The sequence below is a fragment of the Mirounga angustirostris genome, unplaced genomic scaffold (genome assembly GCF_029215605.1).
Source record: "Mirounga angustirostris isolate CCGP_5_RB_7025 unplaced genomic scaffold, mMirAng1.0.hap1 SCAF_2, whole genome shotgun sequence".
In the NCBI taxonomy this organism is placed as follows: Eukaryota; Metazoa; Chordata; class Mammalia; order Carnivora; family Phocidae; genus Mirounga; species Mirounga angustirostris.
In genome coordinates, this window is record NW_026991710.1 from 163,514,275 (window position 1) to 163,542,237 (window position 27,963).

General features: G+C 40.1%; 2 protein-coding genes and 1 non-coding gene across 16 annotated transcripts in view; 1 reads left to right on the plus strand and 2 right to left on the minus strand.

Moving 5' to 3' along the window:
• Positions 1-12,023: 12,023 nt before the first annotated feature.
• SMIM19 (small integral membrane protein 19) lies at positions 12,024-23,417 on the minus strand. Of its 3 annotated transcripts, none has more exons than XM_045879931.3 (4): positions 23,278-23,417; positions 19,096-19,233; positions 17,433-17,557; positions 12,024-13,170 (listed from the first exon to the last, which is right to left on the minus strand). In XM_045879931.3, exons 2-4 carry the CDS (start codon positions 19,227-19,229, stop codon positions 13,106-13,108), a joined length of 324 nt encoding a protein of 107 aa, XP_045735887.1. In that variant the 5' UTR covers positions 19,230-19,233; positions 23,278-23,417; the 3' UTR covers positions 12,024-13,105. The 3 variants fall into 3 exon arrangements, with proteins under 3 accessions (XP_045735887.1, XP_054364604.1, XP_054364603.1); XM_054508629.1 differs by having other exon boundaries at positions 23,379-23,397; XM_054508628.2 differs by lacking the exon at positions 23,278-23,417 and adding an exon at positions 20,882-21,020.
• Positions 16,666-16,829, minus strand: LOC123849183 (U1 spliceosomal RNA). Its single transcript, XR_006792009.1, has one exon. It is a non-coding gene; the product is annotated as a U1 spliceosomal RNA (small nuclear RNA).
• SLC20A2 (solute carrier family 20 member 2) overlaps positions 23,305-27,963 on the plus strand; it is a 103,648-nt gene continuing 98,989 nt past the window's right edge. For 3 of the 12 annotated variants that reach the window (XR_010409673.1, XM_064585479.1, XM_064585481.1), the window contains exon 1: positions 23,605-27,943. The gene's annotated coding sequence lies outside the window, so the exon portion shown is untranslated. Of the gene's footprint in view, positions 23,521-23,604; positions 27,944-27,963 lie in introns of those variants that run through there. The other 9 variants (XM_064585469.1, XM_064585470.1, XM_064585475.1 and 6 more) reach the window with 9 other exon arrangements.

Consider the following 27,963-nt stretch of genomic DNA (forward strand, 5'->3'; position numbering starts at 1 on the left):
CCCCACTCTCATGTGCTCTCTCTCTCTCTCATTCTCTCTCTCAAATAGATAAATAAAATCTTTTTTTTTAAAGATTTTATTTATCTATTTGAGAGAGAGAGAGAGAGTGCGGGAAGGGGTAGAGGGAGAGGGAGAGAATTCCAAACAGACTCCACATTGTGTGTGGAGCCTGATGAGGGTCTCAATCTCACCACCATCTCAGATGATGAACTGAGTGGAAACCAAGAGTCAGACACCCAACTGACTGAGCTACCCAGGTGCCCTGACCAAGAGAAACCTTGAGTAAGTTCCTCTTGTTTATAACCAAAATATCCCAAAGGTACCTATCCATATGTTTTCTACATAGCAATAGAATAATTGCAATTTTCACATTTTTCACTGGAGATAATAGTAACTTGTTCAATACATACTTATTATAGCTAAGGCATCTTTTTGTTCTTTTAATAACCACACAAAAGTGGACTCATATTCAACTTGTCACCCACTGATCTCTTTTTAACTGTCTACACTTTTTATTCCTAAGTGGGTACTACCATGTTTACTGTGACTGAAATCATGAGGCCTCATTATGGTTAGATTCATCTTTTTGAATTAGCCATGTTGATTATGTGTATGGCCATGTAAACTTTGTTGCTGTCTAAGATGATATTAATTCCACTTTATATTTACAGTTGTTGGCATCCAAAATTTTTACATGAAAGTGGAAAACTCAGATAGCAATTTGGTGCATTGGTAGAAGGACCCAGTAAAAATGTAGGACACTACATTTACTTATATGTTACTCATTTACTTATATGTTAATTCTATTTAATGTGTTTTAAAAATATAATAAAACCTCCCCAAGTCAGTCTTCTATGATTTCACCTTTGTAGTAGTTCATACAGTAACTGGGTTGAGTGAATTTTTTATTAAAAAAATTTTTTGTACTGTATAATAGAACACAGGCACCAAAATCCAAACAAAACAAATATATAGCTCAATGAGTAATTACAAGACAGACACACCCTCATAATTAACCACCCAGGCCAAGAAATAGAACTTTGCCATCCACCCTGGAAGCCGCCCCCTGTGCCCCATCACAATCACAACCCCCTAGAGGTTAATTTTTAATTATATAAATGATAAAATGATAGGTAAGCAATAGTGTAATAATTTCAAAGAGAATGTTTACTGTATCAGGCTAATTTTTCATTTTTAAAATAATTTTTAAATCCTGCTTGTAGTAAAAAATTTACGGTAATATTGGAATACTCATGACTCTGTACGGTTTATTGTGTACTCTCTATAGATAGGTGATAGCCAGGTAGATAGACAGACATGAATATAGTTTTAATATATTATCCTAGGTAGCCAGACACTTATATAGTTTCAATATATTATCCTCACTACACCCTGCAATGTGTTATTTTAACAGATGAAGAAGCCAAAATCAAAGATAAGGAAATTTGCTCAAGGGACAAACCTAGAATTGAAATCAAGTAGATCTAACACTCCTTTCCAGTATATCCTGCTATGATAATTCTAAGTGGTTCTTATTTGTTCATTAAAACAGGTTTGCCTGTTATTTTATGCATGTAGTTTTGTTACTGTATGCTATTGAAAACAAGAAACTTTTATTTTTAAAATCGTGTAATACAAATATTTCACTTCTGAGAATGGTCTCTTTTCTTGATTTATCCTTGTATGTGCTTCACTTTATTCTTAGCCTAAATTATATAGCCTGGCTCAAAGCGAGTATACAACAACAACTCTTATGGAATCCATATTCTGTCAGACACCAGGCCGAGCAGTTAACACTGGGAATTTCATTTAACCCTGAAAAAGGTTCTTTGAGATGGGCGTTGTTCTCTCCATCTTAGAGGTGGGGGCACAGGGCGCTGCTGGTAAGAAGAGCTGGATGTATCATTGGCCACAGTTCACAGCGCTAGCCCTTCCAACGCATGCCCACTCTACACTGTACACCACCCGACTTCCGGGTCTCTGTGGGCACCCGAACTGCAGGAGACTTTTTTTTTTAACTTGAATATGCTTGAGTCACTCAACAGAACATAGAGCAATAAAAGAGATACACTGGGTGAAGCAAATGAACGAACCCCAAGTCCTATCTGTGCTCCCAGGACTGTGTCTCTTGGCTTTCTTTCCCTAATTTACAACGTGTCAGGGTAAGTGTTTTGAGGGAAAAGGTAGACTTCATCCAGTCATCAATAGAAAGCTCTGGTGGCTGCAGTTTCCATGACTCACAGAAAGGATACACAGGAGAAGAGGTACTGAAAACTTCCTTTCATACTTAATCATTACCATGGATATTTTTTAAAATATCAGACTGTTACGGCAGAGTGGCAATGAAACAATAACTTTTTCAATATGAACTGAAGTTATTTTGAATTTAGTTTGTGCAGCAACTTATGTAAACCTGCCTATCACTGTAAAAAAGCTTGTCTTCTGTGTTTTCAAAATCATAATTTAAATGACAACCAAATATGTTAAGTGGCTTTTGTAAACTCGCTACAATCTTTGCATGCCCAGACTTGTCTGGTACAAAATGTACAAAACAGACGTGTGATTTATAAACTATGGAGTAGTCAAATGAATACAAAGAAAATGAAAAGAATTCTCTATATTTGAGTGTTTGGGAGTGATACTTTAAAAATATTGTAAGAAAAACTTATTTGCTGCCATTTGTTTGACTTTTATCTCAAACAGATTGAATAAGGTTAATAAATTAGGTATGTTAATTATTCCCCATCAGTAATATCTGGAAACAATGCTTGAACCTCCAAATCATTTTGTTTCTATTATGAGGATCACAGAAACATAGAGTGGAAAGGATCTCAAGAGAGAACAAAAGTCTGGTTTTTGACATTTGACATTGGGCTGCTCCTTAATTTCTCTGCACCTATATTTCCTTCTGAAAAAATGGAGATTTTTTTTTTTTTTTAAAGATCTTATTTATTTATTTGACAGAGACACAGCGAGAAAGGGAACACAAGCAGGGGGAGTGGGAGAGGGAGAAGCAGGCTTCCCGTGGAGCAGGGAGCCCAATGCGGGGCTCGATCCCAGGACCCTGGGATCATGACCTGAGCCGAAGGCAGATGCTTAACGACTGAGCCACCCAGGCACCCCTGAAAAAAAATGGAAATATTATCATTACCTGAAGGATGACACAGAAGACTGATGATTCTTGATATAGTCAAAGTGAGTGATGACCTAGCTGTGTGTTCAGAGATGACAATTTGGCCTAGATTACTTGATTCATGTACTTTTTAAGTTTTCATTGGCTAACTGCCTTCCTGGTATCGCACAGAAAGCTAAAGAATACATACATTATAGGGCGCCTGTGTGGGTCCGTCGGTTGAGCCTCTGGCTCTTGACTTCCACTCAGATCATGATCTCGGGGCCCTGAGATCAGCCCCTCCGTCAGGCTCAGTGTGGAGTCTGCTCAAGATTCTCTCTCTCCCCCTCTCCCTTTGCCCCTTCCCCCTGCTCACCCACGCACGCACACACTCTCTCTCTTTCTAATAAATAAATAAAATTTTCAAAAAAAAAAAAAAAGGAATACTTACTCTAGCGGCCTGGAAGCATTAGGGATTCCATTCTTGTCTGATTTTGATCTTCAAACTTTTAAATATATAAAGTAGTTACACAGTGAAAGAATATTGAACAACAACAACAACATTGCCAAGGATCATTACATTTCTCTCCAAGGGGCTCAGGTATCATATCATTAAGAATATGACCATCCCTGGGGTAAAGGCAGTCTTATTCCCATTTAAGAAATGAACAAATTGGGGCCTAGTAAGGTTAATGATATGCTCAAATTCAAATAAATACAGCCCTGAGCAAAACAAGGCTGGAACTCAGATTTCAAATTCTGTCTTCTATTAACTAAACTGTTACCTAGTTCATTTTTAAATCTATATTGGTGCTTTTAAAGTTGTCTGAAAACATACAAAAATGTAGAGTTGCCTTTGTAATAAGTGGGACTTTATACAAACTAAATCAAATTTAAATTTTATTGTAACTTCTTGGGAGAAGGATGAACTAGATCCTTTTGATTGGCCCAAAATGACTAATTATAATAGAGTTCAAAAGGAAAAAAGAGGATTTGGACCACAAAGTGACTTCACTCCATTCAGAATTGTTTCAAGCTAAATTTACACTCAGACAGCTTGAAAAAGCCAATGTCAAGCTCAGTCAGAGCTGCCGGCCAACAGAACGGTGTCTGCATTTGTCATATGTTGGTTAACACATTCAGCTGAAATTTCTCCACAGCTCTAACTACGGACTAGTGTTTCTAAAAATCGTTTAATCCTTTTAAAGCAGATGAGATTTGCCAGGGTCCTTTTTTTAATAAACAAAGAAAGGGTATGTTTTATAAGTATTAAGTTAACAGAAGTAAGAATTGTTATTAATTCTCTTTCACCATGGCAATGGGCCACAGGCCATTAAGCAAGGCACCTAAGAAGTCGCCAAAAACATCCAGAACCTTAAGTGAGGTTAGAATGCAAGTAAATAAGCAAATTGTGAGTAAATAAGTTTCTAACCACTTTTATTCATTTATAATTTGTAGATAAATGAAAACCTGTCCTCGGAACTGGTGTTTCTAAAACCCAATCTCCAGTCTGCTGCAGAAAACCTCACAGGCGTTGAAGATGAAAAGAGAAGCTGGACTCTGATGATCCAAAGTCTCAAGGAAGAAAGGGAACAACTGCTTTCCCAAAAAGATTTGTTGGTAAGAGCGCTGACAGCCCGAAAAGGGTGCTTAACGTTTGTCTGCAATGAGCCAGGCCAGCATCCCCTCCTGTGTTCTGGACTGTTGACATGTTTCCTCCCTCATAATTGATTTCCAATCAACAATATTCTGTTGATTGATATTTTGCTGATATACAAGACAGTAACCACATGTTCAGTCTTGCTTAAGAACTAGAGATTGTGGAAGATGGTGACTTAAGTAAATTCAAGATGTGCTGCTGTGGTAACTCGCTAGATCTGAACATGACAAGGGAAGAAATTAATTTGTAAAAATGATCTCCTATGCCAGGTCTACGCTTTCAAAAAACAGAATTGGTCCCCTCAGGATTGTCTGAATACCAACTGGCAAATTCGTAGATTAGCTGTAACCTTGTCCCAGTCCCAGGCCAGCTGCCTTCCCTTCGGAATTCAGATAGCTGTGTACTTGCTGGTCATTATCATTAGGTATAATGAGTTTACAAAATTGCAAACCAATTAAAATGCCAGCATAGCAAAACCAATTTGGAAAGGCAAATGTATAACAAATAAACAAAAGTTAACATTTGTGGATTGTTTGCTTTTTTGGATTTTCCATGTAACCACTTTCATTGGTGTAATTAATGGAGACTTGATTGTTAAAAACATGTTTTAAAGATTTATTTATTTATTTATTTGAGAGAGTGAGAGAGCGTGCGAGCAGGGGAAGGGGCAGAGGGAGAGGGAGAGAAGCAGACTTCCTGCTGAGCGGGGAGCCCAACACAGAACTTAATCCTAGGACCCCTGAGATCACCTTAGCCCAAATCAAGAGTCAGATGCCCAACTGACTGAGCTACCTAGGAGCCCCTTGAAAAATAATTATGTATTTTTAAGAAATTGTAATGCCTGAAATGTATACAGTATATTGTGTTCTGGAAGATTGTGGAGAAAAAAATCCATCCTCCTTTTTGCTTTATGGAGGGTATTAATATATACAGCCCACACGGCAAAGCACTAAGGTCTTCTGCCAACAGCCTTGTGAGGGAGCCATCTTGGGAGCAGCTTCTGCTGCCTCAGCTGAATGCAGCCCCAAACTCACTGCAACGTCATGGGAGACCTGGAGCTACCCAACTGCACTACTCTTGAATCCTTCAACTGTGGGATCATGTTTGTCATTTTAAGCCACTAAAAAAATAAATAAAATAAAATATGATACATTGTTGGGATTTAACCACTTTCACAAAGTACACTGGGCTTCTAGAAAGAGCTGCAAGAGCGGTAGTATCACTGTTGCTCTCTGTTGCACTAGAAAAATAAAAAAAACTTTCAAAACTGTTATTCCCTAGGCCTGACTCCTTCCTGGTATAGCACAACACTGGATTTGACCTGATCTAATCAAGTAAATATTTGTTAAACACCTAGTATTTGCAAGGTACTCTAGTAGATAAAGGAAAAAGTTGACACCAGAGAAAAGAAACAGTCAGTGATTATTTGTATCTGTGTTTTTTTTTTTTTTTTAAAAAAACAGTCCTAAGCCTAAAAAAAGGCATTAATAAACAGTATGTTTGTCAGAAATTGCTTTTTTATATACCTGCCTTTGTACCTCTCCTGTTTGCCCCTGGAGATATTTCTTCCCACCCAATCTTCACATTTCTCAATATTGCAAAGGTGCAGGACTAGGAGACTCACATTGTTCCCCTTTACTCATTTGTAAAACAGTACTCAAAAGATCATTAGCTGTTATCATCTATCTTGCTGCCTCACAGAGATGCGAAATAAAGCAGAGTTGACTGTGCCCTGTTTTGACAGATATAATTTGTTTTTTTAGGAGTTCCAATGCATTTAACAATTTTGATGGGGAAAAGGTGACATTCTGATTGCTAAACTAAGATGATGGAGGAGGGCAGACCTGGAAATGGTAGCCAAATGAATAGGTGGAGTTTAGCTAATTGCTTATATGATATGAGGCCTTAAGAGGCCATAAAGCCTCTTATCTCTAAAAATTACCACTGCTCTGTAATGTCTGAAATCTTCATATCTCTCCAGTTAAAGGCTCTGTTAAAATGCAAAACAAATGCCCTGTGAGAAGTAACATTTTAATTGTTATGGGTCATTTATTCCTTTGTGGAAGTGTGTATTAGCTTCTTTCTTAGCAGTAGATTTTGATGGAGAACAGAATATTGAATGCTGTGGGATGAAGTAGAGAAGAAAGAAGCATAATGTTATCCAAGACCCCTTTGGACACCTTGTCTGTTCTTCAGTTTTGCCAAGGATTGGTATGACAAACACAAAAAAGAATCTGATTAACAAGAAATTGATTTACAAATATTTTTTCTATAATTAAAAAACCCCTCAAACTTATAGAAAAGTTATAATAGCACAAGAAACTTCTATATATTCTTTATCTTCACTTGGTAAAAGCACTATCATTGCGTCTCCCCAACTATTCATTCATTATATCTAGAGTTTGCTTAGATTTGAGTTTCTATCTGCTATCATTTCTCTTTTGCCCAAAGAACTTCCTTTAGTATTTCTTGTACAGCAAATCTGCTACTGATAAAGCCTTTCAACTTCATTTATCTAAACATATTTGAATAGCTACTTTAAAGTCCTTGTCTGCTAATTCAACATCTGGGTTGTCTTGGAGCCAGTTTATATTGACTATGTCAATATAGTCTTGACTGTGGACTACATTGTCCCATTTCTTCTCTCTCTCTCTTTTTTTTTTTAAGATTTTATTTCTTTATTTGACAGAGAGAGACACAGCGAGAGGGAACACAAGCAGGGGGGAGTGGGAGAGGGAGAAGCAGGCTTCCCGCCGAGCAGGGAGCCCGATGCGGGGCTCGATTCCCATTTCTTCTCTTGACTATGGATCTCAGTTTCCTGTTCTTCTCATTCCTGTAATTATTTTATTGTATTTTAGACATTGTGGGTGATACGGTACAGAGATTCTAGATTCTGTTTTCTTCCTCTGAAAAGTGTTGTTTTTGTTCTAGCAGGCAATTTGGCAGGACTCAAACTCCATCTGTTATGGTGGACAGCAGTTGAAGACTGCTTATTTCTTTCAGTTTCTTAGCTGTTTGTTTTCTGCTAGGCTCCTTTCTGCCAGAGTCTGTGATTATAGATTTGTAGTTCAGGGATCAATCAAGGACTTGTCAGTATTTATATGCAGATTTTGGGGTTCCCCCTTCTGTGGTTTGCTTCTTTCTGTAATGTTCCTTCTCACTTTCCAGTCTCTCCAGAAGCCCTGAATTCTGTCCTATTCCTCAAACCTATTTCACTGTAGCTTTCCACTTGAGTTCTAGCTATCTCAGCTATTAGACTAGGAAATACCTTCAGGCAAAAAACCATATAGACACAAACCTCAACCAATGCAGTCTTTTTCTTTCAAGGGTCATTTTCCTTCTGATTTGTCTGCTTATGGTTACCTTCAAATAGTTGTTTTTTATGTTTTGTTGTGAACTCATAATCATTATCTGTAAGAGTTAGCCTTATACAATTACTCTTCCATTGCCAGAAGTAGAACCAGATGCAGAATACTTTTTAAAAACATAAAAAATAAAACATCAGTTCCACAAATTGTTACAAGCAAATAATTAATTCAACAAGAATTCACCAGGCATTTACTTTGGGCTAGTTACTATGCTAATACCAGGTGCTAGAAAGCATTTGCGATCTAAGAATTGTATTCGATTTTAGTCCACTTGAATGGACCTGGTTTTTTAAATCTCAAAATAAAATGTAATTCAGAGGTACTTGCGATCACTTCCCCCAAAATGAATACATTAAACACACATTTACTTGTTCTGTCATGAATACTTTACCTTTATATGGTGCATTTTTTCAAGAAATTCAGATTTCTGAGGCCAGAAGCATTTGCAGTTTAAGTTTAACAACACCAACAGTTGGTTACAGTTAAAAACCTCGCTCTCTGTTTTCATCTTATTTTTCCTTCCCTTCCCCTATGTCCATCTGCTTTGTTTCTTAAATTCCGCATATCAGTGAGATCATATAATTGTCTTTCTCTGATTGGCTTATTTCGCTTAGCATAATACCCTCTAGCTCCATCCATGTCATTGCAAATGGCAAGATTACATTCTTTTTGATGGCTGAGTAATATTCCATTGTATATATGTACCACATCTTCTTTATCCATTCATCTGTCAATGGATATCTGGGCTCTTTCCATAGCTAGGCTATTGTGGACATTGCTGCTATAAACAATTGGGGTGCAGGTGTCCCTTTGAATCACTGTGTTTGTATCCTTTGGATGAATACCTAGTAGTGCCATTGCTGGGTCGTAGGGTAGCTCTGTTTTTAACTTTTTGAGGAGTTTCCATACTGTTTTCCAGAGTGGCTGCACCATCTTGCATTCCCACCAACAGTGTAAGAGAGTTCCCCTTTCTCTACATCCTCACCATCTGTTGTTTTCTGAGTTGTTAATTTTATCCATTCTGACCATGTGAGGTGATACCTCATTGTGGTTTTGATTTGTAGGGCAGACCATAAGAAACTTTTAACTACAGGAAACAAACTGAGGGTTGCTGGAGAGGAGTTGGGTGGGGGGGTAGAGATAATTGGTGATGGGCATTAAGGAGGGCACTTGATAGAATGAGCACTGGGTGTTATATGCAACTGATAAATCACTAAATTCTACCCCTGAAACTAGGAAAAAAACAAAACAAAACAAAACAAAACAAAACCCAACTTTCTTCAGCTAGTTTGAAATGTGTCAAAATGTTTTTCATAAAAATCCCTGTGGTGGAGCCACTCTTTCCTCACAGCGAAACCTCTGACCTTCGAAACTAGAAACATCAAAAATAAAAGTGAACAACACAGAGGGCCCTCAGCATCAAATTGGGGGCTAGACTACTACCCATAAGCCTGGACAGTGAGCAGCCTCCCTTGGATTTATCTCCCCTTCCTACCTAGAATGTGGGATGTTACTAATCTATATAATCAGCTTTCGTTTTTTACTATATCTGAATAAAATAAAGGTGGAGAATACGTCAGTATGAAATCCGATGCTAAATGCTCCTCATTTATTTTGGGGTGAGAGGTCAAGAACAGGAGGATGAGCTGCTGCTGAGTTTCCACATGACCTCAGGAGTTCGTAGGGCTTACCCCCTTGGTTCTGGAGCCTCTTGCCTCATCCTTACTCTCACATCCTCATTCAAGACTGTGCTGTGCATAGACTTGCAGGAGGCTGAAGAGGGACAAGAAGAGGGGTAGGAAAATTTTCTTGCTTTATAGTTTTGTATAGGTTCGGCTCTGGCTTTAGTGGGGCGGGGGGTGGGGGGATCCACCGGGAAACAGATTTAAGACTAAGCTCGAGGGGCGCCTGGGTGGCTCAGTTGGTTAAGCGACTGCCTTCGGCTCAGGTCATGATCCTGGAGTCCTGGGATCGAGTCCCACATCGGGTTCCCTGCTCAGCAGGGAGTCTGCTTCTCCCTCTGACCCTCCTCCCTCTCATACTCTCTGTCTCTCATTGTCTCTCTCGCAAATAAATAAAAAATCTTAAAAAAAAAAAAAAGACTAAGCTCGAGTTCCCACTCTGGGATCCTCACAGTTTTACATAGGCTGGAGGTGAGCCAAGTGTCCTTTCTATTTCCTTTTGGTTTTTCGGCCCCTATTCCTGTTCTGATTCTACTAGACTAGCATAGCCTCTAGAAGATCACAAGCAGCTAGCACAGTCTATACACCACAACTGCTTGTTGAACTAAGGACTTGGCTCCATAGAATATACTTTTGTCCCTCCCCCCTTTAATTATATTTTCTAAGTTAAATGTATTCTCATCTTAATCATGGAAATGACTTCTATTATGGTAATTTTATCTATTTCTCCTCCATCCTTAAAATAGTTCTGACATTACAGCAATTCAACTCTGCATTTCATTTATGAATCTTAAATAATTCCACCTGAATAGGTCAATAGCAAACACCTGTGCCCTCTGGAGGCTCACGTCTTCCCTTAGGGCAGCCAGCTGGCGTTAGCTAAACGCCCACTGATTTACCGCGATGGAGCTGTGCGCCCACAGCGAGGCTGACCAGTGCTTACTGCTGAAGATCTGCGTTAACAAGAGAAGAAACGAGGAAAAGGAGAACACAAGTGTTAGTTACCGGTTTATTAGTCATTCCAGTTTTCTTCCAAAGAAAATAGTTCCACTGAACCCTTGGATGGGCGGGGTGGGGAAGAGGTGGAACAATCAGCTGGTGTGGGCTTTGAAGTGTGGCTGCAGGGCTTCCAGCCCTTTCCCAGCTCAGCTGTTGAAGCAGGGCAGCAACTTCAAAGGCGGACTTGCTGTTGTTCCTGCCGGGGGTGGGGGGTGATTCCCATCAGTTGGCTTTAGAGAAAAGATGAGGAGGAATTCATCCTCTTCCTTGCCAAGGTTTGATGCTCACCGAACGATCTACCAGCTTTTGGTTCTGACTGTCTCTATCTAGTGGGTGCAGATCAACAACAACCGCAGTCAATTTCTTTGGGATTTACATTTATTTATGTACACTATTTTTACAAATCATCTGAGATGGCCAGTTTTGTAATTTGTCCAGATTGTGCAACATGTCAGTGATACAAGGAAACTGCTCCTGATTACATTTTCTGCTCAAAGACATATAAAGTGGCTTTCCTAAGAGCAAAGCAGAGGTTAAGAAGATTGCCCCCTTGCTGCCCTACGACCCCCTGCCTGTAATTATAACTGTTTACGTCCTAAAGTCAGTTTTTCATTCTGTGTATTGGTAGTGCATTCAGACTCTTCTGTGAGTCAAGAAAGTTATTCCATTTAGTCAACAATTCACCTTGTACAAGAAAGACATTTTTGAATAATATAATTAAATTAAAAGCAAATGTAATTTCCCTCAATAATTTTATTTGGTCTAAACCTTTCCATTTAAAATTTATGTTCTTTACTTCACAATTATAAAGGGAAAAGGAAATAATCCTTGAAATATTAACTTTTTTTTTAAAGATTTTATTTTTTATTTATTTGACAGAGAGACACGCAGCAAAAAAGGGAACACAAGCAGGGGGACTGGGAGAGGGAGAAGCAGACTCGCCGCTGAGCAGGGAGCCTGATGCAGGGCTCGATCCCAGGACCTTGGGATCATGACCTGAGCCGAAGGCAGACGCTTAACCGACTGAGCCACCCAGGCGCCCCTAACTCTAACTCTTAAAATTAAGAATAGCTTTGATTCAAAAACTAATTCTTGGACAGTGATGTGGACAGGTAAATTTCCCTGCCGCTACCTTCCACCAACTTTTATTTAAATAAATATGAAAAATTAGGTAAAAACATTTCAATGTACGGTACAAGATATGAGAGTCTTCAGGGAAGTTTATTATGCTAGAAAAGTGTAAGTAACCAGACAGTCACATTAAACGAGAGTTACATAACCAAAAAAGCAAGTTGCCAACACTAGTAGAGAGGTGCCCATTTATTCAGCAGCATGGTTCCAGCATGGCTCTAGCATGGTCCAAAGAAGACTGTTCTGGTGGGAATGAAACTGTGGGATTAAAAAAAAAAAAAGCAAACAAACTCCTGGGAACACAATGAAGGGAAAACATTCCAATCACAGAAAGCTTCCACAATTAGCAGATGGGCATGCTTCATAAAGAGAGTAGAAAAGACAGTCTCCTGTGCAAGTTCGGAAGAAGCAAAGATCATTAATTCAATTAAAGTGCAGTGACGACAGCAGGGAGAACACAAATCCGTCCACTATCCATATTACATTCATCACAGAATACAACTGAAGAGGATTATGTTCTTCCAATGATGGAATTTTTACTTTTTTTTTTTTTTTAAGATTTTATTTATTTATTTGACAGAGACACAGTGAGAGAGGGAACACAAGCAGGGGGAGTGGGAGAGGGAGAAGCAGGCTTTCCGCGGAGCAGGGAGCCCGATGTGGGGCTCGATCCCAGGACTCTGGGATCAAGACCTGAGCCGAAGGCAGACGCTTAACGACTGAGCCACCCAGGTGCCTCAGGATTTTTACTTTTTAATTTTGCAAAAATGTTTAAACCAAAGTGGCATAATCTCCAGAGTCTCACTTCCAAAGATGTATTTTTATTCCTGACTGATTGTATCCTGAAGAAATCAAAGGTCTTCACAAGGTAAAATCACCATCTCTGGTTATATTCTATCTTTCTAAGTATGTGCAGACTCTCTGAGTCCAGGTATTTTGACTGCTCCCCCCCCCCTTTTTTTTTGTATAATAAATGACTTGGAGATGTAATTTTAAAAAGCAAAACAAAACAAAAAACTGGGAAAAATGACAAGTAAAATGATTTTAGGGACATAGGGTTTAAAAAGAAAATGCTGTTCATGGATTTAGTATATTTAGGAGCTTACTACCACACTGCTGAACCATTACTTAATGTTGTTCATTTTCTGTGATTTTATTCCAACGAGAGTTGCACACTGTCAGCTTGGTTTTGTGGCTGTTGATAGTCATACTTCCTTGCTATTAAAAAACAAAACAAAACACAACAAAAGAAAGAGATAAAATTAATAAAAATAGCAAAATAATTATTAGCTAACATCATTAAATTGCAGTCAAGTCATGATTCTCAGTAAAGAATTAGCTTAGAATTAAATTTTTTTTTTTCATTAGAGGAAATTTATTATACTTTGTAATCCTTAATTTCTCAACACTGCTGATATCCATTTTTATATATTTACTTTATTATTATTATTTGTATATCAGGATTATTCAGAGCTTTAAACTATAAGGCAACCATTAATTAAGCTATTAAAGTTAATTAATATTTTTTAAAAAGATTTTACTTGTTTATTTATTTGAGAGAGAGCATGTGTGCACGAGTTGGGGGAGGGAGGGGGGAGGAGCAGAGGGAGAGGGACAAGCAGACTCTGCGCTGAGCGTGGAGCTGGATGCGGGGCTTGATCTCACAACCCTGAGATCATGACCTGAGGCAAAATCAAGTCAGATGCTTAGCGACTGAGCCATCCAGGCGCCCCAAGTTAAATTAACATTTTATAATTTCCTTCTTTCTTATCTCCCACATCCACCTTAAGATAAGTTAGTAGTAATGCTTTTGTCCGCATCATAAGGAATTTGTATTTCAACTTTTAAGTCTAAGAGACTTATTATTGAACATTGTCAGTGATATAAACTAGAAGAAAAACAGATACTCATTCTGTATTTTTTTTGTACTTCTGAGAAATGTTTATTGAAGAAGAATGGTTTTAACCTGCAACTAGAGAAAGTATGGAGTTAAAATCTTTGTGAATATCATTCCTTGCCTAGAGTTAAAACTTTCACTCTGTTCTTTAAGTTTTAACTAGCCAAGAAAGAGATACTATTTATTTATGCTACTCAGGGTGCATCCAAATTTTTGTGGCCTAAAGTTTATACAATTTTGGGAGTCCTCTTTAAGAAAAAGAATTTTGTTATTTCCTCTTGAACCGCCAGACTGTCAGGACTATATAGGTCACAAACACTAAGAATGATCCAATGTGATGGGATTCATTAAAGGTGCAAGTCCACACATATACTATTTATAAGAAAAATGGCTTCTAAAGATGTTTGCATCCTAGTCCCCAACATCTGTGAATATGTTACTTAACAGGACAAACAGGACTTTGAAGATGTGATTAAGGTAAGGATCTTGCGAGGGGGAGATTACCCTATATTATCTGGCCCAACCTAAACACATGGGCCTTAAAAATCAGAGACCCTTTCCTTAGTGCAGAGAAAGACTAAAAAATAAAAAAGGAAGAATGATCAGAAAGATTAAATGCTGCTGGCTCCCAAGATGGAGGCAGAGGGCCATAAACCAAGCAATGTGGTGGCCTCTAGAAGCTGGAAAAGGCAAAGTTACAGACTCTCTTCTAGAACCTCCAGAAAGAGTACCCTACTGACACCTTGGTTTCAGACTGTTGTAGGACTTTTCCGCTACAAAACTGTAAGATCGTACATTTGCGTTGTTTTAAGCCACAAGATTTGTAGTAACTTGTTACAGCAGCAGTAGCAAATCAACACACCTTACAAACACAGGAAATCTGATAAAAATGATATATTTTATGGCATTGCCATCAAAGAAGAAAAAAACCTGTACACTTGGTTTGTAATAGTATATTTATGTTACTGAGTGTATTACTGATAGGAAATAGCTTTGTTTTGACTGGGCATCCATGGAAACTTAATTCTTTATAATTTTCCATATAGAACTTCTGGCTCTGTACTTTTTTAGTATTTAAGTTTTTTTAAAGAACTTTTTTTATCGTGGTAAAGTATACACAAATATTGCCATTTTAACTATTTCTCAGGGCACAGTTCATAGTGCTTTGCAACCCTCACATCCTCCATCCACAGAGCTCTTCCGATCATCCCAAACTGAACTCCACACCTATTAAACAATCACTCCCCACTCCCTCTGGCAACCATCATTCTACTTTCTGTCTCTGCGAATTTGCCTCCTATAAGTAAAATATGTGTTCTTTTGTGACTGGTTTATTTGCCTTCATAAGAATAATTATGAAGCATAATGTCCTCGGGTTCATCTGTGCTGTAGCATGTGTCAGAATTTCCTTCCTCCTAAAGACTGAATAACATCCTATTGTATTTCTCTACCACATTTTGTGTATCTGTCAAGGACACTTGGGTTGTTTCCGCCTTTTGGCTATTGTGAATAATGCTGCTATGTTAAATTTTACTTCTTATTTTGAACTGGTAACATATGCAGATGGTACAAAATGCAAAAGGAACAAAGAGGAAGCAGTAAAAAGTGTATCTTCCTCCTACCTGATCAATCCTGCAGCTACCCACCCACTTCCTTCCCCTAAAGGAACTGCTCTCACTAGTTAAGATAAAATTTGTGCTTAAGACTTTAGAGGTTCTACTTGTGTTTATGCATGTGTGTGTGTGTGTATATATATATATATACACACATATGTGTTCATGTGTATACCCACACACAGACACACACACACACTTTTCTATTTTTCACCTGAAATTCTATTCCACCCAAGACATATACTAGTGATATCTCGGTGATCATCCTTTCTTGCTTCTTTTTTTTTTAATTTAATTTTATTATGTTATGTTAGTCATCATACATCATTAGTTTTTGATGTAGTGATCCACGATTCACTGTTTTCGTATAACACCCAGTGCTCCATGCAGTATGTGCCCTCCTTAATACCCATCACTGGGCTAACCCATCCCCCCATCCCCCTCTTGCTTCTTTCTATGCACACACACACCTGAGTTTTTACTGTAGACATCTTTAAAAAATGTCCAGTCTTTTCCCCTTAAATCCCACACAATCCCATCAAGGTAATGAATGTTAATAATCTGATGCATATCTTTCCAAGCCTTCCTCCATGCTTGCATAATTATATAGAACATTTATATTACACATAGATAACACAACGGATATTTTGGTCATTCGATTTTATAAGAGTAGCATCCTGGTATATATACTATTTTATCTTGTTCTTCTCACTTAATAATACACCTTGGAAACCACAACTCATTCTTTTTTTTTTTTAATTTTTAATTTTTTAGAAAGATTTTTATTTATTTATTTGAGAGAGAACACGCATGAGCAGGGAAAGAGGCAGAGGGAGAGGGAGAAGCAGGGAGCAGGGAGCCCGATGTGGGACCAGTCCCAGAACCCTGAGAATGACCTGAGCTGAAGGCAGACACTTATCCGACTGAGCCACCTAGGTGCCCAACCACAACTCATTCTTTTAAATGGTGGCATAAAAGGCTGTGGCTTAGATGTACAATTCATTCTGGCTCCATACATTTTAAACTTTATTTCTTTTCCCTGACATACATACTCATAGTGTTCAGTACTATATGACATATTAATATTGAGACATGAACTCTGGCCTTGCACATTGATATCGCATGCCATATTCCTGAAAGCTGTTGGGTTTTTCGTTCGTTTGTTTGTTTGTTTTTTAAGTAGGCTTTTTTTTTTTTTTTAAACAGGGGAAAGTGCGAATGCAGTCCCCCACTACCACAAATTATGCAGTCGAGTTTCCCACATTTGGGGAAATTGCAGAGGTCAGCACATCCGGAGTGCAATGGATAAGCCTCACCCTGGGAAAACCACCTTCGTGATCATGGTATCTCCCCTGCCAGGTAAGTAGGCTTCATGCCTAGCATGGAGCGCAAGGCAAGGCTTGAACTCACGATCCTGAGATCAAGACCTGAGCTGAGATCAAGAGTGGGATGCTTAACAGTCTGAGCCACCCAGGTGCCCCTGGAAGTCGTTCTTATTTTGCTTTGGCTTGCAGTAATTTAGTTATAATAGAAATGACTGCAAACTCCATAAATACAAAATTCAAACCCAAACTAAATGCAGCTCCAACTCAACCTCAGCCAGATCCCCAAATGCTCTTAGTCACTTCAATGCTACTCCACATGAAGGGATGTGCAGAAGAGGGCAAATTAGAAGAGACAGCAATCTTAACTGATGGTTAAAATATTGAAATTGTGCAAAATTTAGAAAAATATCATCATATGAGCACATTTCTAGGGCTGTTCTCAGGGTCCTGGAAGGGCCCCGTACAAGCAAAGGGTCCGGAAGCTTCAACTTCACAGCAGATCTGCCTTTGCTAATACTGTGCTGAGCATCTAAAAAGGGCATTATGTTTTCATTACGAATTATTTCTGATAACCGTTTGCTAATCGAACTCAATTCCAAAAAATCTATTTTAAACATGCCTCCATTCAACACAGAATATACTTACAAATGGAATACATTTCCAGTTGCTGTCTTAAACGGATTTTGCTTATTGTGTCATAAAAGCTGGGCTCTGATAAAGTTTCTGCTGTAGGTGGCACACTGAATATCCTCATAATTTTTCTTTTATTCCTAAAACATAAAACCAATATGTAAGGGAGATTTATATTAATAGCTACAGGACCGTACTGGACTCAGGACCATAGTAATCAGAAGCTACATTAAAAGGACTTAAGTAACAACGAGCTCATCTTCTCTTTTGTCTCTGTTGGATGCTTCCTTGGCTCAAGTGTTCTTCCCTTCACTAAAAAGTATGAAGCTGTCTGTGTACGGCCACAGGGCTCGAAGAAAGTGAAGAAAGCTGAGCACAGCCACTTCATACAGCAAAGTGACGTACCTCTGCTGTGCTTCCACTCCTGTCCCCCTCCAAAAACGGCTGTGCTTCCACTCCTGCCCCCTCCAAAAACCGCTGTACTTCCACTCCTGCCCCCTCCAAAAGTCTTATATGGCAAAATGCACCAACTAGAAAACATCTTCTTTTTCTCCTCCCTCTGGTGTCATCCAAATAAAGCTAAATTACTGGGTTAGAGAATAAACAGAATGCGAGTGGACCTTCATTTTGGAAAATAATGAATCACCACATTTCTTAAATACAATAGCATGGCCTTAGTGGGTCCATCTACTTAAAATCAACAACAGTGTCTCTCTGTTTTTAAAACAGGATGGTGGGGAGGAGGTGGGGGCTGTTTTTGGAGGAAAGCTGTTACCTGTGGAGCCTTCTCTCAGCTGCTCCTGAGGCCAGGCTGCCAATGGGCCAGCTGCTCTGGGGCTCATGCGGCCTAGAAGGGCAAACCTGCCTGTCTGAGAGCAGGTGCTCCCCAGGCAAACATCAATTATTTCTCAATTACTAATTACTCTGATCTATGTAATGCTTTTCTAACCTTGGTAGAGAATACCAAGAAGCATGTGGCTATACGGAGAGGCGACTTGGTCCAACTAATACCGTTTTTCCTCCTCAAAGCACCCACCTCTCTCTATATATATATTTAAAAGAAAGGAGCCAGGAAGTATGGAAAAGAATAAAATATGCTACAACATCTGGAATTAGAGCAGGAAATATTTATTGAGGATTTACCCTATGTGGCACACCAGGGACACAAAGGTTAAGGGTCAAAGTCCTTGTTCTGAAGGGACTGGAGTTTTTGTGGAACAGACAGACAAGTCGTCAGATAATACCATTATTATTCAGTAAGTGCTATGATACGGTTGTGTCCAAGAATCAAAAGGGAAAACTTAAAATGTGTGAAGAGAGAATTGCTAAAGACATAGGGATTAGGGTTTCTGCATTTCAGGGACACAGGCCAAAGAAATATGCTCATCCAAGAGTGACAGTGAACCCAGGCTGGATGACCAAACTGAGCTGTATTAGAAATGATAGAATGGGAAGGCAAAGCCAGTCAGGGTGCCCAGAGCTGCACTTAAATCTCTAGCTCTTAAAGCAATGGGCTCTTCAAAGCCAAACTGGCATCCAGGGCTCGAGAACAGACCTGAGGAGACAGTGCTTTCCTAGCAGGAACAAAAATGCTTATGAAATTATTTGTGTGCATTTAATTCGGAACAAACAAACAAACAAACAAACGTGTCAACTTTTGAAATACTAAAAACTTTACCTCTTGGCATACATGAAGAGAACAAAGCTAACAAGGATCACTACCAGGTAAACATTGGTGGCTTCGTTCCAGGCCTCATGAACGCTATAATCCATAGAGCCATCGTCAGCCATCACCCCGTAACCTCCAGGCATGGGGCTGGAAGAAAGAGAAGAGAGCAGGGTTTCTCTTAGTTAGTGGTAGTACGACCGTCTCTGCAGAAGGGCTGGCAAGCATATGGCCTACTGGCCAACTCCAGCCTGCTGCCTGTGTTTGGATGGCCCAGGGGCTAGGAATGGTGTTACATTTCTAATCAGACACATTTTAAATGGCTGTAGGTACCTGTACAATATCCTTGCTTTTTGCTTCCCAGCCCTCAAAGCCGAAAATATTTACAATCTGGCCCTTTAAGAAGAAGTTTGCCAACTCCTGGTCTAGATGACTAGGGTGTTTAACATATTTCCCCTTATTTTTGATTTGGAAACATTTTATCTTCTGCATGAAGGTGAAAACTGGAGTTTAAAAATCCTATTACAAAAAGATAACAGAAAGGATATATGGTTGAAATGTTATTGCCCAGTTTCTGAACTGTAGCTATCACCCAAATGAAAGCACCCAAATATTTGAAAACACAGACCCAAACAACAGGCTGTGATATCAAAAAATTGTGTTGTGCTCATGACCGTAGCCTAGAAAAGATGAGACAGCCATCGCAATGCTCTTCCACTAGCCTCCCCGGCAAGTGGAAAACGTTCAGAGCTTTATCTAGTTTTGGCCTCCTGGCCAAATGTGCTTGAAAGAAGCTATGGGATAAAAAGTTACTTTTTGCTATTTACACAGCTGTGACTTCTATTCAAGGAAACGCATTCTTTGGACATTCCCACAGAAAATAAGAGTGGTAAAAGCAAGTGTATCAAATAGCAAGTAAAAGAGTAATTGTTTCCTCTTTGTGTTTGGAGTTAGTTGAATTTTTCCTTGAAGAGAAAGTTCCTCCCTTCTGTTGGACATACAAGGTAAGTCTGATAAGTAAAATGACCTAATATGTGAAAGAAAACCAAAAGCATTTTTTTAGACATTCTATAAGGAGGAGGAGAAAAACTGAACAAGTGATAGGTGATCAATGTACTGTAGCTTCTAGAAATAAGACATTTTCTAATTCCAAGAAAAAGTATCTGAAATGTCCAAGAAATTGTTTTGCAATTTTTCTCTAGACATCCTACAACAATGAAGGCATTGCAGACATTCTTGCACTAAGATATCTTCCAATCTCCTGTAAGCCTCCAAAATGTTCTGTAATGTAGATCTGGCTTAGTAAGTTAGTAACTGTACATTAAGGGCAGTGTCTGTTTGCTTTCTTATAGCTTACCTCTGCATAAAATGAATAAAATTCTCCCGTAAGTTTGCTCCTAAGCCAGGTGGCATGTTTTCCCTGTTCTGACATCTGAAGTTTTTGTCAGATGTTTGGGGACATATTGTATTCATTTACGATAAAGTGAGTATCATGAATGATCATTTAACTTAAACTCTAGACACTGAGGTCAAGAGTGATCTTTTTAAAAGACCTATTGGTGTCCGATGAATATAAAGATTGGTCTTGTAAAAAAATTAGCCAAGTAATAATAAAAACAGAATTTACTTTAAATCATAAAAATTTATACATGCAAGATCTAAATATTATTTAAACATCACACCATACCCAATTCCTTGATATTAAAGACTGGCTACGGATTTTCTTTTTTTTTTTTTTTTTAAGAGAGTGGGACAAATAAATAAAAAAAATAAAAATTAAAAAAATTAAAAAGGGCACCTGGGTGGCTCAGTTGGTTAAGTGACTGCCTTCGGCTCGGGTCATGATCCTGGAGTCCCGGGATCGAGTCCCACATCGGGCTCCCTGCTCGGCAGGGAGTCTGCTTCTCCCTCTGACTCTCTTCCCTCTCATGCTCTCTGTCTCTCATTCTCTCTCTCGCAAAAAAAAAAAAAAAAAAGAGAGAGTGGGAGACACAGGGAGATTTGGTATATTCACAGTTTTAATTCTTATTCCTTAAAACTGAGCTCGAGTTTCTCTGAAAGTAACATTATGATTCATAGTAAGTAATCAGCCTATTTTAGAAATGGAAACTTTTGGACAAGACATTATAATTGTCTTTATGATTTATGGAATCTAGAATTTTACTCATGCTGAAAATAACAACGAATGTGTTTTTGGCAAAGAGAGATGACTTTGGATGTCTGATTTGAGATGCTGCAGAAGGACACTGACGATTATGCCACAAGGGTGGTAGGTTTCAGGATTGGGAGCTATTAAACTCAGGAAGAAACAGGGAACATACAGCAATGGCCACTAGAACATTTTGCAGGTGTCCTTTACCTGACAAATCACGGAAGTGTTTCCTACTTGTTTTCTAATACCTGAATGGATCTGAGCCAGGTTAATTTCTCGCTTCAATTTCTCACAAAATTCTGTTCATGGGCCACTTAAAAAGAGGGATATTCCTACAGGGCTTGTCTTCATCCTGCTACAAATATGCCAATCTTGAATTGTATTTAGAGAAGGATTTTGAATTACCAGTGACCCAGAATGGTAAAATTTTAACATGAATTAAACAACATGTATTATACAACATCATTGGTATGCAATGACACTACCATCCCACAGTTCCAGGGACACGCACTTGAATTATTTTTAGTACTGTAGTTGTGAAAGATTTGCACCGAGGGTAGGCCTTTCCTGCCCAGTCCTCCATCATGACCAATGGCATGACTTTGCTAGACTGCCAGGAATAAGGAATGGCCTTGTCCAGAGTCATAGTACAGACCCATGGCCCACATGTGGCCTGAACTCTGACCGTCACCTAGCACGCTACAGTCTAACCAAGTGTCACATACACACTTGCTAAGCAGTTACTTCATACCACCACAGCCTTCTTCTAAAGCAAAATGCCCAGGGGCATTACAATGGTTCATTCCTGGCAAGTTAATGCTTCAGCAAGATCACTAACGTAGCTAGCCATGTGCTTGGATCGTCATTCAGGGCTCTTTTGAGAAAACTGAACATTTTTCACATATTTTTCCTGGACACTAATGCCTGAACCATTTCAGTAAGGAGCTGAATTAAGACCCAACTAAAACATTAGTATCCAGAGACAGAGTTCCCATAATATGGCAATTAGGGCTTGGTTTAATTTGATAAACTTTTAGGTTGAGAACTAGGAGAAAATTTTCCAGGGATCAAGTGACTATATCTTAAGTTTTAAAATCAGTTTCCTGATTTTAGGTTCCTGATACCATGTCTAGGTGGTTCTAAAATTGAGTATCACTTGTCATTATGCCTTAAATATTATCATTTTTGTCTCTTAGACCTTTGCTATCTTAATACAAATTCAGATTAGAATCACTTATACAGTTCCTTACAACACAATCCAGTGAATAAATGTAATTTTCTTTCTCTGTCCTCTGAAACACTGAAGGTTCGGGTTCCTAAAGCAGAAGGGTACAAGGTAACAGGCCTTCAACCATGAGGAAGACGGCAATTTGTGGGTTTATGAGTAGGGCAGTCCACATACTTAATTTTTGTAACCACCCTGCTGGGAGGCACTGAATTCCATTTTACAGAAGAAACCGGGAAGGTGGTAGTGGTGGTTATGTAACTTGCCCAAAGTTGCACAGGCTAGGGTTGTCATATGTGACTGACTCCCAAACCTGAACCCTTCCCAGTCGTGACCCCGGTTCTGGGACACCCGCTCCTCCCGGAAAGAAATCCAGTCGCGCGGGTATAAAACATAAGCCCCTCCCGGTAAGTGACTACAGTAAGCCTCCAGAGCTGCTGGGACATCTTTTGCGTTTCCGCCGCTCGCAGGCTGCGGAATCACCTGCGGAACCTTAAAAACACTCGCGCTACACTCCAGCCGCCCCGGGGCCGTCTCGCCCCCACCCCTGCTCGCGTTGCCACGCGGCTGCTTCGGTGTGTTGTCTGCATCTCTGGCACTCGGAGCCCTACTATTCCTTACGACCCCGAGAGGCGCGGAGCACGGGCTGCACGTGCAGGAGCCTCAGAGGCCGGGGCTGGGGGCGCGCGGCGGGCAGCGGTCCCTCCCCTCCCCCGCGAGGCCCCGGCGGGGCGGGGCGGCGCGCGGGCGGGGGGGCGGGGCCGGTGACGCGGCCCCGCCTCGGGCCCGGGAGGCGCGGAGACGCGGGTCCACTCACGCTGCTGGCTCCGGAGGCGGCACGCGGCCAGGCTACTCCGCTCGGGGCTCTTTCCCCCCCGAGTCGGGGCCGGACGCGCGGGACCCGGTTACCGAACGGACCTGGACGACCTCTGCCTTCGTCATTTCCTGCCGGCCCGCCGGTTTCCGGATAAAACGAGGAGCCAGGTCTTTCCCCCCGCCCCCCTTTTCAGTTTTTGAACGGGAGCGACGCAGCGACGGCTCCGGTGCCGCCCCCGGGCGCGTGAGTGGAGCCGGGCTCCCTTCCCCTCCCCCCGCGGCGCGTCACCGCCGTGCCCCCCCCCCCCGCCCTCCGCGAGCCCCCGGCCCCGAGCCCGGAGCCCTCGCGGGAGGGCTGGGCGGGCCCGCGGCGCCGGGCGCTGGTGATGGCCGTGGGTCTCGCCGCCCCCGCCTGGAAGTCCACGTGGGTGTAGCTGTGGTGTGCCCAAACCGGGCGAGAAGTAGCGGGGACAGGTCATTGCCCGGGAGTTCCGTGCTTCTTCCCGCCCCACTTCGGCGCGCCCGGGCGTGACTCAAAGCGTGGGAGGGGGAGAATGTGCATTGTCCCACGAATCGGGAGTAAGCTGGGAAACACGAAGATTGTTTTTCGTAATGAGGACCTAGAGTTACTTTTAATATTTACTTTGATACCTAAGAAAGCGTATGCTCTCCAAACTGTCTTTCCATTTCCCCTGTCATAATGAATGATGCGTGGCTGAGACTGTTGAGGTGTTTTAAAAACTGGATGTCCCCAGGATGCTGCAATATTGTCAGTTGAAATGATTTTTGTGTCTTAAAAAAAAAAGTTGTGCATAGGGACTTGAAAAATATATTTTCTAGCATAAGACAGGTAATGAATTTATGCAGGATTTCAGCATCAGTATTGAAGTAATCAGATTTCAGCAGTTGGTAGCAGCCTTGCGAGTAAATGGTCACTTGTCCACATGCTTGAGGTCTTAGCTGTTTATGTTGAGCTAGTTCTCTAGGGTCAGCTGACTGCTAAGTATAATTCGTCTTAGACCTTGTAGAAGTTGTAGACTTAGTAAGCAGAGGTAAGAGCTAACATTTAGCCCAAATCCCTTAGCAAGTTTTCTCTACCTTTTTTGTGGCTCTTTCTGTTACAATTAAGCTCACCTTTGTCTGAAGAGCTTTACTTGGTACAATAAGGTACTAGCTTTATTTACAGTATTAATGCATGTTAGTTTTTATGCATTATATATACATTATCATATATTGCCTTATATATATATGTTTGACTGACGTTGGAAGAATTAGGAACAATAATGGGTAGTGTTGAGTACTGACGGTTTGCAAGGCCTGTGCCAAATGGTACATGCTTTATCTCATTTAATCTTCTGGGGTAACTTTTGCATAAGCATAGGTTGCTCAAAAATTTTTGAATACATGGGTTTGCTTTGAATAGGTCCAAATGTGGAGTATGTACATTAATTACTTCTGTTTTTGCTTTTGTGAAAAAGGGTGTTGGCAATATAAAGTGACTCATTGAGTAAATTAATATATTTTTCAAGTTGGAAGATGGCTTTAAAATTGCATAGAACTGCAAGTAGTCTCTTTATTTGGGGATTCAATAGTTTCTAAAGCACTGTGTTTCATTTATCCAAGTTCCCATAACACGCCATCATCATCCAATAAACAGGCTATTCTTGGACATTGGAAGAAGGTGACTGTTGGGGAAGCCATAATGGCCCTTCTGAAAGGCTCCCTCCTACCATATTTTTTCTAAGTGGCATTCCTAATTAGGGGTTGACAAATGACAATGAAACAGGAAGGGTAATTCTCCAATACCAGACCAAGGAAATAAAAATCAGCTGGTTGGTTATTACTTTGTTGATGAGTCTAACATTCGTGGGTATATGAAGAATGTTAGATTATCTGCATTGTAGGGTCTCTACCTAATTTTTCATTTTGCCTCTAAGTATCATAAGCAGTTTGGAGTCCAGTATTTTGTGCATTAAGAAGTTAACATTTTTTATTGTATTTAGTTGAGTAGTTTTGACTTCCTTAATCAAGAAGTTTGACTGTTTCCAAAAATACAATGTAATGATTTGTATAGGCATAACAATGATGAGAATGATAGTGAGGTCTAACAGTTTGCATCTTGTGAGAGTAGAAGTAGTTGAAAAGGACTGGAGAGGACAGGGGAGGTGCTTGGAAATGTGTCTTATTTGTGATGAGAGCATATTGGATTTAACCTGTCTCCTGATTCTAGTGGCCCATCGTTGGAGAGGAAGAGATTGGGAATGTTTTGCCAGTCAGTATTTATAAGAGGGCTCCTTTACCTCCAGGCCTTTTCTTTGGGGAGGGGATAAGTGGAGAGCTGTCTTCAGTGGAAGGATATAAGAAGAAAAAAATGCACATATTTTCTTTTGGAGTTAATATTTCCACTCATCGTGACTAACTGATTCTTGTCATCTTGTCACCACATGCATCTTCAGGCACTTTCCTAGTAGATATTTGATATTTGTGGGCAGCTGCTAGTAGATCAAGTAAAGAAAGGCAGGGGGTAGACTGGGGGTGGAGACAAAGCTCAAGGGTATACAGCAAAGCATTAATATAAGGCTTTTCATTTGGGCAAAATTTAGGAACTGGGCCTCCAATGGCCTCTGTTATGGAAACATTCTGGTAGTATTAACTCTTTGTGTTTAAAATCTCTTGTATGTTATTTGTATCCAGAAATATGGAGAATATCCCTTTGATGTGTTTTATAAACAGTGGAACATTTAGAATACAGTACATGAAAGTTACTGAATTTTTTCACATCAGCCATTTCTGTATGTTTGTCGTCGTTGGAAAGTCAGAGCGACCCTAATGCCAGCATTGGCTCCTGTTTGTAAGGCATTTAAGCAGTGTGGTTTCATCGTTTTGGAAGACAAGCTCTTCTCATTCCTTCAAAACTTGGCTATCACGTGGAGTGCCCTTTAAAGCTCCAGAGTGCAGGGATCTTTTCTGTCCCTCATTGCCGTAGCTCCAGAACCTGGAACACAGCCTGGCATATGGAAGGTATGCAGTGACTATTTGTGGAATGAACAAAAATACATCGGAATCCTCTTTTCTTTTCACTACTGAAGATCCCACTTCAGTTTAGGGGCCGGGCCACTCCAGCTTTACCTTCTCCACAGAATCTGCAGCCCACAATAAGCCCTTTGAATGTTAGATGTTTATGCCACATACTTTGGCATTTAATCTTTTATGGCTTTATACTGTTATATAAGCTTTTCCGTATTTTGTTTCCCCACCTAAAATAGAGGCTACTCGAGGGCAGAGAATATATATTTATAAGGTACTATGTTTCCTTGTTTATCCAGTATAACAATATGTGCAGAGTAGGTTTATTTACTTATTGAGTGAATATTAGATACCATAGGGGAAATGTCAGAGGTACTGAAAATGTGGTTCCAGTCTTCAAGTAGGTAGTATTTTAGTAGGCAAACATTGTGTACACATGTGAAACAGTATGAGAATTTGTAGCTAAAGGAAACAAAGTAATAATAAGAGCTAACATTTATATAGTGCTTAAATGTGCCAGATACTGTTCCAGGAGCCTTTGCCTGTAATCTTGTAACAATCTTTTGAAGTAATAGGTACAGTTAGAATCCCCTTTTTTTAAAATGAGGAAACTGAGGTGCAGCAGGGTAATTAAGTCACTTGCCCAAGATCACAATGCAAATAGTAAGTAGGGAGACTGACTATGAACCTAGGTGGTCTGGCCCCCCAGTCAGTGTTGTTTCTGTGGGAAATTTACTTTATCAAAGAGAGATCTAAAAGTTGACACTACTTTTTCAACTGTAAAGACTCTTTCAAATTTCAGAGTAGCATAAAAGATTGCAGTGAATGTGCTGTAGAAACAATGCTGTGGACTTTCCAAATACAAGTGGTTGACAAATGGTTACGGGGCATTGTGGTTTGAAATGACTAAAGGCAAGGGGACAGAAACTGAATTTTGAATCTCAGAGCTGAATGAGGATTATAACTCTTCGTAGGTATTGAATTCTAGGACAGTGATTCAGCAGGACATAGGACGGTGACTGTTTATTAATTTAGTGTCAAAAAACTTCTGTGAAATATAATACTGAATGATACTTGATGTCTTACTGCTTTTCTTTTTTAAACACTTATAGATTTCATCCCTAGTGGTAGTAATTTACCAGGAAGTGAGTGTTACTGAAAGTTTCCTGTGCACTTCTATCCATTTGCTTTGTTGTTACGTGGAATCTCAATCCGCTTTTTCAGCTTGTCTTGGGCAGTAGAGAACACTGTTGGGGCCAGGAGACCTCTTCAAACCAAGAAATATTTCTTTGCTGGAAAAAAAAAATGTAAAAATTGTGCTGTTGATTGGGTGACAGACCTGGAGTGAAGCATTCTGAAGCTGTGTGGAATTGGATGAGGGGCTGCCAACAAAAGCCAGCAAGATGAAGAAAAATGGGATTCTCTGAAAACCCACTTTTGTGTCCCTTTTGTCAGGAGCTGACAGTATTGTTTTGGGGGTGTTGGGCATCAACAGTCACTGAATCTAAACGACTGCAGAGATAGGGGCCTACATACATCAGCACCCCCACTGTCCAGGAATCAGAGGAGGAAGTGCCCTTGAATGAAGCATGGGCCACAAACCCGGTTAGCTGCAGCCAGGGAGGACACACGCTCTGCAGGTATAGTATCCTGTGTTACA